Here is an 18,036-nt window from a genome sequence, read left to right as displayed (position 1 = left end):
GTGCAGTGTGTTTGCTTGCCGCGCGTCTACATTTGAAATAACGAACCTGAGCGCGCAAAAGATGCACTTTTTCCCCCCCTGCATGTCGTGCGCGGGGCTCCGTTTTTATGATGAGAGGAGAGGAAAGGTTGAGAAAGCACTCCAGGTAAATTTTGAAATGTACCAGGTTTATATATAGGCTATATATAAAGTTGATAAGCAGTTAAATGTGTTGGTTTACACACAAAGAAAAGTGTAAGCTTTTAGTAAGTCCAAGAATAAAATGATTAATTTCCTTAGCATGTTAAATTTGATTTACAGAACTTTTGTGCTGCTTTCTAACAGTTTGGACTTGAATAAAGAGAGAAAACTTGCACTTAAACTTTTCACAGGCATTTTGTTTTCATAGTTAGACAGATATCGTGATGTATCATTATAGAATTGTCTAGCAATATATCGATTACCGCAGAATCGATGTATCGCGATATTATCGTATCGTGAGCCATGTATCGTGATTCGTATCGTATCATGAGGTACCCTGCGATTATCACCCCTACAATTTACCCAAATACACATTAAGTAGGGAGCACACAGATAAGGGCTCAGCTTCTTTAAATTAAATAAGGCTAAGACTCTATAATTCTACATGCAGGTCAGCTAAGACTGCTCTTAGGATGCAAGGAATGACCCATTTTCAAACCAAAACGTACCCATTTATCTTACCCACAACATTAGGCCCCTAGGATGTAATTTATATGCAGATTCACTGCTAGTGCGCTACTCTGATGAATCATTTCACAACCACCAGGGGCTAAAAAGGCCTATGTTGGGAAACTATGGCAGTTCATTAAACAAATACTCCACACCACACGTAATGTTTGTCTCAACACAAAGCAAATAAAAGGTAAATGTACAATGATGTTAAATGTATTACACGAACCAATGGGATGGCTGCAGGAGTTCTGGGTAAAAGCGATTTTGCTGCAGAATGATTGGTTAAGCGTCAAATGAAAGGGCAGCAGGTTAGCTTTGGCAGTGGTGACTAATGCAATTAGATACTATCATGTTACATAATAGGAAGAGGAGTCCATCATGACTGAAACACATTTTAAGGCTAATTTTTGCCTACTTATAGTCAGTGAACATTAAAAAGTTTGTGGGAAATCCCGGATTGAAATTTATATTTTTGACTTCAGATGCTGTTCATAACAATTCTTTAGGCCCCTGTTCCTGTGTTCCACTTACCTGCTTGCCATGCACTAAAACGCTAGTAATGCTCGGTGCAAGGCTGTCCACTAGTTTAGTTAAGAGACTGGCAGCAAGGCGCACAATGGACCTGGTGAACACAACACAGTACAACAGAGATATTCTCACTCATTCAATGGAGCCAAACATAAATGGGGCTGCACTATAGCCTATTACAAAATATAGTTTATTCCTAAAATATACACTACTGTCCAAAAGTTTGGGGTCAGTAAGATTATTTTAAATAAACTGATACTTTTATTCTGCAAGGACACATTCAATTGATCAAACGTGACAGCAAAGACATTTATAATGTTACAAAAGATTTCCATTTCAAGTCCTTATGAACTTTCTATTCAACAAAGAATGCTGAAAAATGTATCATAGTTTCCACAAAAAATATTAAGCAGCAACGATTTGCAACATAAGAAATCTTTCTTGAGCACCAAATCAGCATATTAGAATGATTCCTGAAGGATCATGTGACACTGAAGACTTTAGTAATGCCTGCAAAAATTCAGCTCTGTGATCACAGTATTAAAATACATTTTAAAATATATAAAAATAACAATTTACTGCTGTTACTGTATTTTTTGATCAAATAAATGCAGACTTGGTGAGAATAAAAGACTTCAAGAACATTAAATCATCTTAACGACCCTAAAGTTTTGAACTCAACTGTAAGACTTGCTGCCTCATAAGCAATGACAAATTATGTAGCTGGGGGTCAAAGGTAAATCATTTCACATATACTGTATCACCAAAAAGGCTTGTTACAAGAACTTTGTGAACCCCGCCAAACTTCTTTGAACTTTCGATTTTTTTTTTATCTAATTGTAATGCAGCATGATGCTCATTTGAATAAATGAGATGTTGTTATATATTTTGACCCCCTGTAGCATTTAAATCCTCATTAATATTTCAAGCTGGGCCCTCTGGGATGAAAACGATCAGGAGAGCGCAGCATCTCAAAATGACAAAGTGGCACTGGGCATTCAGACCCTGCTGTTCTTGCTCCTGGACTACACTTTATAATACAATGTTATACTTATACTACCATTCATTTGTTTATTTATTTGGCAAGCGCTTTCATCCAAAGTCATCTTACAGTGTATTCAGGGTATAAGTTTTATAAGTAGGTGCATTCCCTGGAAATTGAATCCATGACTTTAACGTAATTTGAGCTACAACTTTTAATGTTCACCAATTTCATGTTTAGCTGATGGATTCCTTTGAGGAATTAATATCAATAGGTGTTATGGACAGGTTATACTGTCACAGACATAATGGGATTTAGTTCACAAACAAACTGCAAATTAAACATTGTTACAGTGATAACCTCAGCTATGAGACATCAATCTGTGCTATGAAGGATACAAAATAGCTTGCCTCCAAAAAAAAAAAATTACCATATGCGCAAAATAACAATTATAAAAGGAAAAGACAAACAAGTAATGAGCTGCATGGTTTCTCTGTGCATGATCACAACAGCTTGAGTGAGCGGATGTAAAGAAAAACAACAAAGGATGAGTGCTGCGTGCTCATGAGTTCACACATCCGTCGGCACAGAGTCAACAGTTACACCACACATGCAGAGGTTGTGTGCCCCAATGGCCAATTACCTGCTTGCCATGGACCAACATAGTGGTTATATGGGGAGCTATAGAACCGGCAAACTTCTGGATAACGGCCGCAGCACTACGCACCGAGTCTCTCCAAGTCATCTTTAAGATTCTCTGAACACAAAGGAGGGTTAAGAATGGCACGTTAACCATAAAAACACATATTTTCAGACAACATTCCTGGAGCATTTAGGCCCAAAGACATGTGGAAGCTCCAGATTGTGACATAAAATCACATATAAGCATATATTTAATCGCGCCACGCTTGTTCCATAGGTCCGTTTAAGAGTGTGAACCATCTTGAGCTACGAGATAAACTGTAACTACGGGAATGACAAGGGTGTGAGCTAGCATTGCCACCCCACTTGCTTAGCCATGAAGGCACTAAATGGATTACAGCTGTGGACATTTCATTCAGATGAGCTTTAAAAGCAGCCATGCGGTAAGACGTGTCCTGTGGCTCTTTAAAAAGCCCATCATTTTAATTTTGCTGAAATACTTCAGCCTTACACATTTAATCATGAAAATGCTAGGAAAAACTGCTATTGAAATCAAGAGAAATCACATACCGTTTCTATCGAAGAAGTCAGGGCCTTCTTTTTTGAGGAGAATACTGGCCAGCTGGGCTTGACTGGCCAGACAGTCACAGTCCTGATAACAGAATATGAGTTACATAAGAGCACCTATATGAAACTCATAATCACACATGGGCAGGATAGTGAGGCTCACATTGAATTTCTGTAGAATCTCAAATGTGGATTTATGGAGCCATTCCTCAGTGTTGATCTCGGGCTGCTCCTCCAGGTCAGAGGCGTTCGGCGTGCTGGTTTGACGTTTCACTTTCGAGTGCTTGGGCAATTCCAGCTCCTCAAAGCTCTTAAACTCTGGGATCCTACAGAAAGAACATAAAGGAAGTATTGAGGCAATAGGAAATGGAAGATGAACCTGAGGCATGCATTAAAGACCATAAGGGTTATTGCTTTCTATTGCCTCAATAAGTGAATCATATTGAACATAAAGGTGGAGAGGAAAATAAATGGTGTAAATGGAGGTTAATTCTTACTCAGCTTCATTGACACGAAGGAAATCCAATTGTTCCACCACATCGCCTGATATCAGGGTCTATAGAGTTTCCACAAAGAATGTTATAATGTTACACAGGCATTCAGACAAGACATGCAATGATACATGTAATATGTCCTAAATGTCTGTTAATCAACATGCTAAGCAACTACAGTGCCGTAAAAGAGTATTTTCCCCTGTTGTGATATTCTTTATTATGCTCTCTATGGCTATATAAATGAAATATTTCACAAAGGGAACCAAGTGGAAACAGTGCATATGTATTATGATTTAAATATTATGAGCCTGCTTTTCTCTGTCAAAGTCTTTTGGCAGAATCTCTGTCAAGAACTTGTCTCTATCAAATTCCAGAAGTCTGGACTTTGTCTAGGTCTCTCCAAAACCTTTATTTTATTTCTTTCTAGCCATTCAGATATAATCTTAATCATCGTTTTGCTGCATCACCCAATTACACTTAAAGTCAGCACGAAATGTAAAGTCACACTATCTATTTTCTAAATGCCATCATTAACACTCTAATCAAATGTTATTGAAATTACTAATAGAGAAAAAAATTGACCTTGTAATTTACGTCATAACTCAGTATCCCAGGGAAATGACACTTCTCTCTGGTGATGTATGCCAGAAGTCTCCAATAATTTCATCTGATATCTGGTCTGAATGCAAGCTCACATTCAGAACAGCCTCCATCCAATCAACAACAAACAACAAACAGAACCAAGACCTCACCTTTCACTATTTTCTTTTTGATACTCCATTTCACTCAGGTGTACATCACAACATGAAAAAAAATGTTACAATCTGTTACATCGTGACTTTAAGCTTCAGCTTGGTTGGACATTCTCCTTAACAACTGTCTATTACGCGCATATAGCAGAACTGGTGTTTTTTTCAATAATAACAGTTAATCCAGGTCCCAAGGCAATCTCTAATACAATCATGCTGCCACCACTATATTTTATTGTACAGGCACAGTCTGCGATGCTTTAACTGTTTTCTGATATCTTTTGAATCTTCTGCATGAGGTGCTATGCCCTTGAAATTTTGACAGGTTGACCAACTCTGTGAACATTTACCAAAACTCAGGGTCTAATGGCTCACATTGTGTTCAATTGAGTCTATGAACCTTAGAAATGAGTTTGTAACTCTTTTCAGACTTATATAGCTCAATATTTCCATTGTCTACCTGTAGACATTTTGAGGTGACTTCACTATAATTGAATGGCTCAATATATTGTACACTACCATTCAAAAATTTGGACTCGCATGCATTAAATTGATCAAAAGTGACAGTAAAGACATTTATAATGTCTTCTCTTTCAAATAAATGCTTTTGAACTTTGTTGATCCAAAAAATTGATCCAAAAGCTGTTTTCAACATTGATATAATAATAAAAAATATATGTTTCTTAAGCACCAAAACAGCATATCAAAATGATTTCTGAAGGATCATGTGACACTGAAGACTGGAGTAATGGCTGCTGAAAATTAAGGTTATTTCAAAATAGGAATACATTACATTTTAAAATGTAAAGATTTCTAAAAAGATTTCTTTCAAAACACATTAAAAAAAAAAAAAACTGACCAAAAACCTTTAAATGGTAGTGTATACGCCAACTCAACAGGAATAGTTGTAGTAAAGTCTGCTTGTGTTCAGTCGTCTAAATGTAATTGTCAACTAAGGTTTTATTGACTGTTTCAAGGCTAAATAGGCAATATGCCTTAGGCAATATACTTCTTTAAATTAATTATTTAAATAATAATTTCAAAACCATGCTTTGTGATTTCTCAGATTTCCCTTGTCTAATTTGAACAAAATTTAACTATTCAGAGAACTATAAATACATCTTTTAATAATGCTTTCTTTCATTTTTAATAATACTTTAGTTTAATTTTTACGAGGGAAATGCTGATTTTAGAAGTCAAAAATACTTTTATATACAGTAAAATAATTTATTGTAAAGAGCAGCACACCTGAAGTCTGTCCACGTGAACTTTGACTCCTCCAATGTTTCCCTTCTTAAAAGACGCCAGCATGTCCAGGATGGGGTTGAAGCGGCTTCCCCTAGGAGGCAAGAGATGACATTACTGAACCTTTCATAAACAAAACCAGGATCTGGCTGATCCTGGAGAGACTCTTACTTAATGTTGTCCTCTCTGATAAGGGCAAGGAAGAGAGGTCGGCCTGGCATCTTCCAGTACTGCTTAATAAACTGCAAGGCATTCTGCAAAACACGTGTAAACACAAACGCGTTAATACAGTGCAGATAGCAGAAGAGGGCCGACACTGATGATTTATGGGGAACGTTTCTGTCCATTGCCCATTTTCTGCCCTAAATTTGATTCTTTCTTTATATAGAAAGATAGACAAAGTATGGAACATAAAGTGAGCCCTCTTCTTACATCGTCTGAGGAACCGGTGAGGTGTGATACCGCCCAACTCACCTTAATATCATCTATCAAAAGCATGACATCCTGGGACAAGTAGAAGTCGCTAAGATCGAAGACAATTGGATAGCAGACCACAGTCTTTCCAAGGATTCGATAAATCTGAGGGGGAGAGAAATGACCCACTGCGTTACCTGCAACTATATGGATGACTGGTAGATCTAGACATATACTTTACCTCAGACAGCATATGAAACATTGCATTCGTTCTGCACTGACAGACATAGGAACATCCCTGTAACTCTCTAAGTATTTCTAGGAGAAGCTGCATACTGCCCACCACTGTCATACAGTACTTAATATAATCAATTCTCTATCAAATACAGAGGATAATTACTCTGTCTGGAGTTCTTATTTTTATCTTCCCCAAATGTCATCGTGCTTAAAAAAACAATGCTGGTAGTGAGGATCAGCAGGTTTTGGAATAGAACAATAGGCTTATAATTAATCATCTATAGTTCATATTTGTGTCTAGTTAAAGGGGTAGTTCTATTTTTAATACAATATTTTGACAAATCTTTATGAAAAGTCATAGTGACCATGGCTGTAAAGCTCCAAAAATGACAAAACAACCATAAAAGTACTTCATGAGTTAAGTGCTATTTTCCAAGTCTTTGAAAGCCATATAATGAGATACAGATACAGATTTAATATACAGATTTTTTTCATTAATCTACTCTGTTACCAAGATGTTAACTCAAGAACTGCGGCAACTAGATCATTTCTAAACAAATCAGTCAGATACTGTTTGAAAAGCAAACCAACCCTTTACGAAAAATAACCATGGTTTTATTGTAGTAAAAGCGTAGCAACCATGTTTTTTTTGGCATACTGATTACCATTTGTTCTGGCCTTTTCTTCAGGCCACGGAAGCATGGTAGTGGGTTTGCATTTCATTACGCACTTCATTCCACAATGCGTTCTATCCTTGTTCTTATTTATTTGATTCGATAATTGATCAACAAAACATTGATTAAAGTTAAGATCCAAATTATACAAAATGAAATTCGTTCGAAAAGGGACTTTCCACAAAACAAAAAACATATGAAGTTTGTTCTCTCCATTTCTCCCGGCATATTGTCATCCAATTCATTACCATGCCCTTTATGACGTTTACAAATGACACAATTTTCTACAAATACATTTTCTTAAATGGCTACAACAATGATATATGGCATAACTATAGTAGCCATGGTTATATTGGTTTTATTTGTAGTAAAACCATGGTTAATTTTTGTAAAGGATCAGTCAATACCAACTTAAATTTCAGTCTGTTCCTCACACATATACAATTTATGGCTTAAAAAATATAGTGCACATAAATGTGCACAAAATGTATTTTTATTTATTTATTTTTTTTTAGAGTTGGACTAATATTTATTATCATAGCCATAGTGTTGCTCTGAGCCTCTTTTTATTATGAGGTTCAAACACTAAGAACTGTAATGAGCAGGAGCTGAAATAAATGAGAAAATGTTTGTCAGGAGAGCACACAGAACATTGTTTACCTTGCAAGTGCCAATGCAGCCAACAGGCCTCTCTGGTCTCCCACTCAAACCGAGCTTCTTATTGATAGCAAGAAAGTGGTATGCCTGGAAAAATACAGTCACACTCTTTAACAACTAGAATGCCTGTCCATTATGTGTGCAAAGGCATTATCTGAGCCGTTATAGTACAGGAACCATATGGTTTAATTAATACCGTGTATGTTTTGTTCAGTAGTTGATTCTGAAAGACTGGTTATTTCCCTGGAGAAAAGGTCAACAAAACAGTCATGACAGGATGTGTGTAGGCTTTTGTATGACTGGAACAGATTAAAGACTCTAGGTTTTGTTGGGTGGTGTGATTTTTATGGCATGAGTGAGATACCACCAGATAAAACTGTATCACATGGGGATCACCTCCTGTTACTGTGAATATTAATATCCCCTCATACCTGGCACAACACAGTGTGTGCCACAGAAGAATCAGCATGAGCCAGACAAGCCAGTTTACCTTGTAGTTTTAAGTTGGTTCAATACCGCTGTGATATTTTTCACAAGGTCTTAGTGCCATTAATTAAGACAAAGAGATCTGAGCAATTAAGCCATTATTTGAGCATAACAATTTCACAACACCTCCTCCTGACCTCAAGGAAGCTGCTCACTTTCTAAGAATAACTAATTATTAATTTATCATTCAGCTGATACTTTCATCTACCACAACTTGCTGTATACTTAAGAGTCTCTAGTCCCTTGGATCAACTTGGTGTTAAGTGCCTTACTCAAAGGTACAAGTGATAGTTCATAGTTCTTTTAGATTTCAAGCCCAGATTCTAAGTCATTACACTTTGCTGTGTAAAATTGTAGGAATAAGCAGATTCAAACATTTTCTGAAGAAAATGTAAAACTAGTGTGCTAGGTAGTATCACACTGGCTAATAAGACTAATCCCTATTTTGTATATAAATTTTATTTTATTTTAGTTTTGTGTGTGTGTGTTGTACTGTGTATTGATCCATGCAGATACACTAACGTTCAGTGTTTTGAAGTTTCTTATGGTAACCAAGGCTGCATTTATTTGATCAAAAATACAGTGAAAACAATAATATTGTAAATTTTACAAAACATAGTAATTGTAAACAAAATTATTTTAAAATGCAATGTTTCCTATAATAGCCAAGCGGAATTTTCAGCAGCCATTAATATTGAGTGTGACATGATCCTTCAGAAATCATTCCAATATGCTGATTATTACTATTAGTTTAAAATGATTGTGCCACTAAAAGTATGGAAAGTGTGAACATGTTTTTTTTTCAGGATTCTATGACTCTTTAAAATAATTTTAAGTACTGAATTTATATGAAATAGATATTTATTGTTACATTATAAATGTCTTTATTGACATCTTTGATCAATTTAAAGGAATATTTCACCCAAAGAAACTTTTGTCATCATTTACTCACTATCGTGTCATTCCAAACCTGTAAGTTTCTCTGTAAAAAAAAGTTGAGCACAAAAGAAGATATTTTGAAGAATTTTGAACCAAACAGTTATTGGTCCCCACTGACTTCCATAGGGAAAGAAATACTATGGATTGATTGATTACCAGCATTCTTCAAAATATCGTATTTTATGTTCAACATAAAAAAGAAACTCATACCGGTTTGGAACAACATGAGGGTGAGAAAATGACAAAATGTTCATTTTTGGGTGAACAATCCCTTTAATTTGTTCTTGCTGAATAAAACCATCAATTTCTGTCAAAAAAAAAAAAAAAGTCTTAGGGTGTATTCACACCAGGAAAGTCTGCTAGTTCACTTGCTTTGGTCCGGACCAAAGTGCGGTTCGCTTTCACACCGCCCTTTTTGCAAGTGAACCAGAAATTGTAAACAAAACAACACGTGTGCTTAAGGTCATCCATTCATTGGTTCATCCATTCAACCGTACCAGAGTTCATTTGGAACCGGACTGAGACCACCTCTTCAGCTGGATCTCGGTACGGTTGTTTGGTCCGCACCCGAGTGTGATTGCTGTATTCACACCTGACCAAAAGATCCGCACCAAGGGGGAAACGAACTTGAGTTCGATTCAATCGAACCAAACAAGACAGGTGTGAATACACCCTTATTTACCCTAAACTTTTGAACGGTAGTGTAATTGGTCCACACTGGCTGAGACTTTTAGACACTTTAATTCACTTTTTTAGACACTTTTATTCCTGTCACAGTAACAACAACAAGGAAATTAATAAATAGAGGTATAGTCAGTGAACAGTATCTTTAAAATCAAACACATAAACCAGTGTCACTGACCGTGACACTTGACAACCACATGACAACACAACTACAACAAATACAATACCAGAGCAAAACACTGAGCAGTAAAGCAGTAATTTGCATGATTTATTCATGCCTCCCTGCCACCTTATTTCACCAACGTCCACCCACTTGGAGATTTATAGCCTCTTCACTCCTCAGGTTCACCTTTCAATCTAAATTAATGTTATTTTTGGCCATTTTATTGTCTTCCAAGTGGAAATAAGTCTGATTGCTTAGAAAAGTAATAGTGCACGTCTCCTGAAGCGTAGCAACATAAAAGGCTTCACCTTGGTTATGTGCAATAATAACGCTTTGTGACGCTTGCCTCAGTAATAATACTCCAGTGCAGGGAGGACAAAGTCAGAGTGTGCTGACATCTTTACGACATTAGATGGAGCTCTATTTCTCTCTGACCTCCTGCAGTCTGACATTCTCAGAATAACACTCCAGTACAAAAGTGTACTGCACAGCACGACAAAAAGAAGAAGAAAAAATGACAGAACAAGCAGAATAAGCCACTGCTGAGGAGAATCCAGCTCATATCCAACTGAAACAGGAAAATAGCTGCTAATTTAGACAAAATCCAGTTGTCACAACGAACATTTTTCGAGAGAGCTTCGTGCTCCAGAACTCTTTTTCTCTCGGTGCGGATCTCTGTACCTCGGAAAATTTGTGTGCAGAATAGCAATGAGGGGAAGACACAACTGAATCGAGAGTGCCCTCCCTCTAATCAGGAGCTCAACATGCCTGACACGAAACCTGCAAATGCCACGCATGTTAAGCCTGTAGCACATCAAGAGGGGCAGTGAAGCCAGTGTGCTGATGTTGAAACAAACCTCTTTAATACGCAGGATTCTGCAATAAGTACGTTCATGCTCAGCCTTGATGCTTGGATTAGAAACAGCATGTCAACCTATGAACCGCTCACATATCTGTGCTTCTGTTTTACATGATTATTAAAAAATATCAGGTTTTGGATTTGTAAAGGATAGAGCTACATTAGGGATGCACCACTGATCAAATAAATAATTGAATTACAATCACATCCACGATCAAGTAATCATGAAAAATGTTGATGAGAACATTCGATTTAGATCTACTACCATTGTGTAAACATTTTCTGTTTACAACACATTGAGCATTGTAACCATTCACAGAATTTGTTTCAATTAGTTTATCTGAAACGACAAACAGTCCTAATGAGCGAGTTTGCATAAGCAGTATGATCCATGAATGCATTTCCATTGTTGTGGCACACGATAATGAGCGCTGAAGAAACATCACCTGACACAACAACAAGCTTGTGTAGAACCAAAGCGTAAGGCATCGACAGTAACTTGGAAAGATTTTAGATTTGCACGCTGCACTGCTCACCACGTAGACTGAGTAACAGCCAATATATATTGCAAGAAAGTAATTATTATAAACATTATAATCAACAAGGTGTAGAGAGTGTAAATAAGAGCGCGTAGACAGCTTCGATAATTATAATGGGAGTCCCCAGAGTCCAAAACTCTGTATGGCCTGCACAGTAAAAAGATTCACTCATTTTAGCAGCGTTCTAGTATTTCTGTGTAGAATTTATTCAGAATCTGGACACGTTTTGTTTTGAGTCATGAGGCCGATGTTAAGTTGACCACTGACTCTGGCTTGATTCACTAATTTACTGATTAATAGAACAGATTGATTTAAATATAAAATTTATTTAATATAGAATTAACAGAACAGATATTATAGATGACGTAGATATGTGGGGGCGTGTTAGAACGAGCCGTTTTAGGTAGGCGTGGCTGACTCTTAACTTTTATAAAGAATATCTCTTTGGATTTGAGACTTTAGTCTTTGCAACTTTACAGATCTTCTTTATGCACCAAGAGCTTGTAACACTCCAAAGTGAAAGAAAAATTGAAATTGCATCATATGACCCCTTTAATAATACACTGCCGTTTAAAAATATTTTAAAGAAATACTTTTATTATTCAGCAAGGACACGTTAAATTGCTCAAAAATGACATTCACATTCATGATGTTTTAAAAAGATTTATATTTCAAATCTTATTTTAACTTTCTATTCATCCAAGATTCCTGAAATAAATGTATCATTGTTTCCAAAAAAACAGTAAACAGCACAACTAATAACACGAATAATAAGAAAGGGTATTTGAGCACCAAATCAGCCTATTAGAATGAATTCTGAAGGATCATGTAACACTGAAGGCTGGAGTAATGTCTGCTGACTTTTAAGTGGTAGTGTAAATTAATACAAATTAATAATTTAATCATTTTATCAAAGAATATCATAACTAGCAATCAACCTAGTGCTATTGCTCCTTTCGTTCAAGAATCATTCAAGAAATTCAAATGTGCATCATTAGTCAAATGTGACATTGTGTCATTTACAAAAGATTTCTGACCCCTAAAACTATTCTAATAATCTGATTTATGACGACAAGTTTAGACCAGGTTGGTCAGTAAATGAACACTACATTCTATTGATATATTGTCACAATGAATTCATATTTTGCTAGTATATTCACAAAGGACATTTATATATCTGCGAAAATATTAAAGTCTATTTTCAGAGTCTTTTGTCAAACTGATTTAATCAATAGTGCTCTAGTGAGGTTCAATCCATGGTGTAAATCTTTAAGAGCATGCACAAATAATTCACCGGCTGACATGACTGATGTGCCAGTCGGTCCAAACTGACCAGTGGTCTAATGGAGCGACTGTCACTGAAATTGATCAGCCTGGAAGATTTGTTTGTTGGTCAGTTTGATTGATTGAACAGTCATACCTTCACCAGCTCTTTCTGGGGCCAGATCTGAATGGGCTCCACCTGCTGTGGGGTCTGAGTTTGGATGCCATAGGTGTTGAGGAAGACCTGCAATCTGAAAGACACAAGCAAGACAGAGACTATTACACATTAAAAACAACTCTATTAAAGGTGTGTGTAATTTCTGCACCATTAGTGGAATCAAAAAGGAACTGCAAAAATAACAACAAATAAAAGCCAACAGAAGATATATGCTATTATAATTTTTCTGGCTTGTTTTCTTGAGATCATAACCCGTGTTCTTCTATGCATTTGGAAACAATCATTCTATTGTAATTCCATTTGGTGCAATTGTTCTATCGCCTTGTTTCAAAATGTCTGTTTCAAAACAAAGCACATTAATAGCGATTCTAGCTGAGGAAAAAATAATTTCTTATTACTACATTGTATTGCTTATGACTGGTTGAACATTTTATGGTCCTATGCCTTCCACAGACGATATAAATTTATATCAATACATTTAGACCACTTAACTTAGTGATTGCTATCAGGATGTGAAAAGAGTTTCAATTGGCATAACAAAAATGTGTTTGAACCAAATTACATACCCTGCTTTTAATGTGGTACTATGTCTAACATCTCGCTTAATATGAATCCTGTTCAAATCTTGTTCTTCAAACCTTGTTCTAAATATGTATGATGTTATGATGTTACTAATAGATGATAGCAAATTTTGACCAATGTACTCAAACTCTTGATAATTTGTTACTCTTTTTTAAAGTCAAACAGATAACGCTATCATGGATTTTTTTTTTCTTTTGCAATTGGAGCAGACGAGAATGCAAAAATTACGTTTGTTGTAGATTTTTATAGTCATCACTATAAAAGTTTACCCAACTATAATGACTTTTGTAATTCTGAGAACCCTGGAAATGTGAAAAGGATCCATTTGGCCATTTAATCTTTGGTTATATAATATGATCTGTGACATAATTTCAAAGATTTTAATTGTCATATTTACATAGGCAACATACATCCTAATGTTGTTATGTAGGATTTGTAATCAAGCACTGAAGTCAAGTATCCATTAAGGTCCAAGGGCAACACAATCTTGCATGACACTGTGATTATATAAATGAATGTTCTACAGGCACTTCTTATGCTGTGGGGTTCAACGAAAATGTAAATATTTAAACAACATTATTCAAGATATGCAGGCAAGGTGAGGTGTTAAGTGGAACTTGCTGCTTTAAATGAAGGAACTGATGGTTGGGTTAGACAAGTAATCCTGATTAAGGTTTGGAGAGTGAATAAGGGGAGAGGTGGGTTAAGTGCTGGGGTGAACAATGTTAAATGAACTGCAGAGCAGGCCTGGCTGGGACCAGCTGGCCACACGACCTCTTTCACCTCCCCCTCTCACCAGAAAAGCTTTAAATGAGGGCGCTGATAGATGAAGGCTACAGAATAGCCCAATAATTAGTGTGCATGCATCAATTAAACCAGAGGATGAAGACAGAGAGAGACTTGAGAAATGTATTTACCTTTGACTTTCTGCTATCAGGGCCACATGAATGACCACATCGTTCTCAATGGGACCCTGCAGGAAACAAGCAAAGACGACGTATTAGAAAACTTTGGGTCTCAACGGAGAAGACTCAAAGGCAAGGGCACAGAGTGCAAAATCCATCGCCTGTTGGTTCAGGAGTGAGTGACTTCACTAAAAATGAAGAAAAGAGAGAGAGAGACCTTAAAAGTGAAAGAAAAGTCAGAGCAGTTAGAGTATAACCGATGACTGGGTGGTGGGAGGGAATAGAGGAAAACAAGCTTCATTGAGAAAGAGAGAGAGAGAAGGAGAGACTGCGGATAAAGATGAGGGAGATGATGGTGGATCAGAGCCCTGATTCTTTATGCTAGCTCATTACAGTCACTTGGGCTGGATGATGTAGTAATTTCGCTGAGATAATGAGCTGCTGATTGCTGAAGGTATAGGTTGGGTCATATCAATCAGTAGCTAAAGCCCTCTGCCTACACACAAAGGACAGCCAGCCTCCATTTAAACCTTCCACTGCCACAACTCCTGAATGGCAAGAGCATCTTAGCAGCTAATTTGTCTTGTTTTCTCGAGATCACAACTTGGGGGCTTCTCTGTGTTTCAAAACAATCATTATTTCTGCCGTTCTGCTCAGTGCTATGGTCAAACAAATAATAACAGCGGTTTGCAGGCACTTCTCTTGGAAAAATGTATGGCACATATCCAACATCCTTTCAAACCTTCTGCTACAACTCCAAAAACTGTAATATCAACCAGCTAGTATGTAAATAACACACCTTCAAATGCGCTAGGATGCATCAAACGTCGAGATAGACAGATCTATTAGTCTGAACGGAAGATGGTAATATATTTGAGGTGTAGGCTGTTTGTCTCGACTGTTGTTGTTTGCTTCCCCTGAAACGGGGGAGATAAGTGCTCGGTGAACAGGGCAAATCACAGCTTTGGGTTAAATGACATATTGGCACAGCCATTTTGTGGAGGCAGTGCAGTGAGTCATCACAAGGGCTGATCAACAGAGACTATACATGCTAATTCTGCCCTGCGTGAGGGCTGCAGAGGAGCATGGTATTTTGTTCAGGTGGATGGGAGCAGGTTCAAGTTGCCCTTGATGGATGGGAAGTGAATGTCTGGGTATGTTGTTAATATGTGACAGGTGCAGAAGTATTCAAAAAGTGAAAAGGTGCCGTGTAACTTCAGTAGTTTGCACTGCGCTATTGAAACAACTTGGAGAGATATTAAATGGCAGGGTTAAAGTCGGTCATTTATGCACCAAAAATAATTGCAAAACAATCAACTGCAAAAGCATCAACATTAACATTTAAGCATTTGTCAGATGCATTTGTCTAAATGCTGGAATACGCTGCAGGGGTGAAAGTCAGGACAGAAAATCTGAACACTTTTCAGGCAACATACACTTGGAGATTTTGAAAATGGTTACAGAGGAAAAACTGGGCTTCATGCACACTACTCAGGATCACACAATACCAGACGGTCAAGTTGTTAGAATACAACAAACACAGGCGCCTTGTTGCTAGGAGACTCATGACAGATGAAAACAATATGTGTTCTAAAATTGGCTCGAAATATCAAACATGTTTGAAATCCACAGAATGAATGGAATCATGGTCTGAAGCTTAAAAAAAATCGGAATCTGTGTCGCTATATGCTACATGGTTCTCTGTGAAATCTGTCAACTCTGACTGCCTAAAATCTGCATACTGGCTCTGACTTTCAGCAACTAGTGTTGACTCCTTCAGACTGCAAATCAAGGCAAAAATGTACGCAACAGTCGTTTAGTGAATACCCAGTCTTGACAATACATTTAGGATACGTGTTTTACCTGCAAACACTTCAGTTTAGGGACCAATTCTCACTATTAACTAGTTGCTTATTAGAATAGTATATTACTAGCATATTGGCTATTTATTAGAATTTATGAAGCACATTTACATTTATTAATTTGGCAGATGCTTTTATACAAAGCGACTTACAATTGAGGAATACATCAAGCGATTTACCATAAGTTGGCAATAAACACGAGAAGTGCCTGCTATACAAGGTTTCAGTCATCGTTCAAATAGTAAAAGCAAGGACAGGAAGGGATAAGGATAAAAGATAACAGAAAAAGTGAAGGCATAGGTTTTTATTTTTTATTTTATTGTATTCTACTTTTTTGTTTTTTTATTTTAATTTGTTTTATTTATTTATTTATTTTTTATGAGGAGGCAGTTAGATGCTCACAGAAGAGATGAGTTTTCGGTTGTTTCTTGAAGATTGTGAGAGATTTGGCTATCCTGATGGAGTTAGGTAGGTCATTCCACCAACAGGGTACGGTGAAAAAGACCGTCCTGGAGAGTGATTTTGTGCCTCTCTGCAATGGGACCATATATTAATGCCTTATTCTGCATGACCATATTTTAGATCCCTTAATCCAACCCTAAACTTAACAACTACCTTACTAACTATTAATAAGCAGCAAATTAGGAGTTTATTGAGGCAAAAGTCGTAGTTAATAGCTATTTAATAGCGAGAATTGGTCCCCAAGCTAAAGTGTCAAACATGTAAGCTAGAGGAATAATTTTTTCCATTGTTTCTGTTGTTTATCACATTAGAAAATTATTTTAAATCAAACTTCAGCTTTGGCAAAATAAAAATGGAATAAAAAAATTAAAAAAACTTACAATTGAAATGTAATGGGCAAATATTGAACATTTGTACATTGTAAGTCCACTGTCAGTGTGTATCTGTCAGTGCATTTCTTTGTTTTCTTTTATAATGTGAGGTTCTTTTATAAAGTGAGTACCAGCATACCTCATTAAACTGGAATAGAAGATAGCTTCTTTTTTTTTCTTTTTTTTTTTGAGAAAAAAAACTTCCCATCTTGGATATGCACATCTTTTCTGACAGCAGTGTAGTGGCTTTGTAGTTATGGAAGTTTTATTTGAAGTGGTGTGAATGATGGCAGTTGGTGGTGTACAAAACCCTGCAAGTACTACTAGTGGTGCTGGTGGGAGCCCTTCTGTGCTCTGCAGACTCCTGCAATCTCTCTCTCCACACTGAAGCAGCAGACAATAAACTATGATCAGCTCAATAGGACTGACAGTGATAAGAAATGCTCTTTATTAATGTCTCCGTTACCAATCAGTCAAATGATCTCTATTCATAATGTGGCTCCAAGAGCCCCACCGTGAGTCAAACAGTCAATATTTACCTCTAATGACAAATCTATCTTCCTCTCAGAACAATAATAAACTGAAAACAAAAAAAAAATGAACAAATGAGGTTAAAGGCTCTTGTGACGTTTAGCATAATCATGCTGTATCTGCAAAGAAGCACAAATTAGTCCTCAAAAGTGTAAACATCTGAGGCATCGTACCATGATGGTATCATATGTTAATACCGTGGTATTTAGATAATTTACACATCTATGTATGATTACCATATTTATATGCTATGGTATTAATGCTACTTTAAAGGGGTCATATGATGTGATTTCAATTTTTCCTTTCTCTTTGGAGTGTTACAAGCTCTTG

General features: G+C 36.7%; 1 protein-coding gene across 1 annotated transcript in view; it reads right to left on the bottom strand.

Moving 5' to 3' along the window:
• LOC107757780 (phosphorylase b kinase regulatory subunit beta-like) overlaps nt 1-18,036 on the bottom strand; it is an 83,339-nt gene that overhangs the window by 4,734 nt on the left and 60,569 nt on the right. Inside the window, 11 exon segments of the mRNA XM_016575357.1 lie at nt 2,847-2,933; nt 2,935-2,960; nt 3,416-3,497; nt 3,576-3,738; nt 3,910-3,968; nt 5,904-5,994; nt 6,072-6,154; nt 6,375-6,479; nt 7,886-7,969; nt 12,973-13,066; nt 14,493-14,548. Of these exon segments, the coding sequence (XP_016430843.1) occupies nt 2,847-2,933; nt 2,935-2,960; nt 3,416-3,497; nt 3,576-3,738; nt 3,910-3,968; nt 5,904-5,994; nt 6,072-6,154; nt 6,375-6,479; nt 7,886-7,969; nt 12,973-13,066; nt 14,493-14,548 (930 nt within the window).

Source organism: Sinocyclocheilus rhinocerous, unplaced genomic scaffold (genome assembly GCF_001515625.1).
Source record: "Sinocyclocheilus rhinocerous isolate Xijiao unplaced genomic scaffold, SAMN03320098_v1.1 scaffold294, whole genome shotgun sequence".
NCBI lineage: Eukaryota > Metazoa > Chordata > Actinopteri > Cypriniformes > Cyprinidae > Sinocyclocheilus > Sinocyclocheilus rhinocerous.
This window is presented reverse-complemented; position numbering and strand designations above follow the sequence as displayed.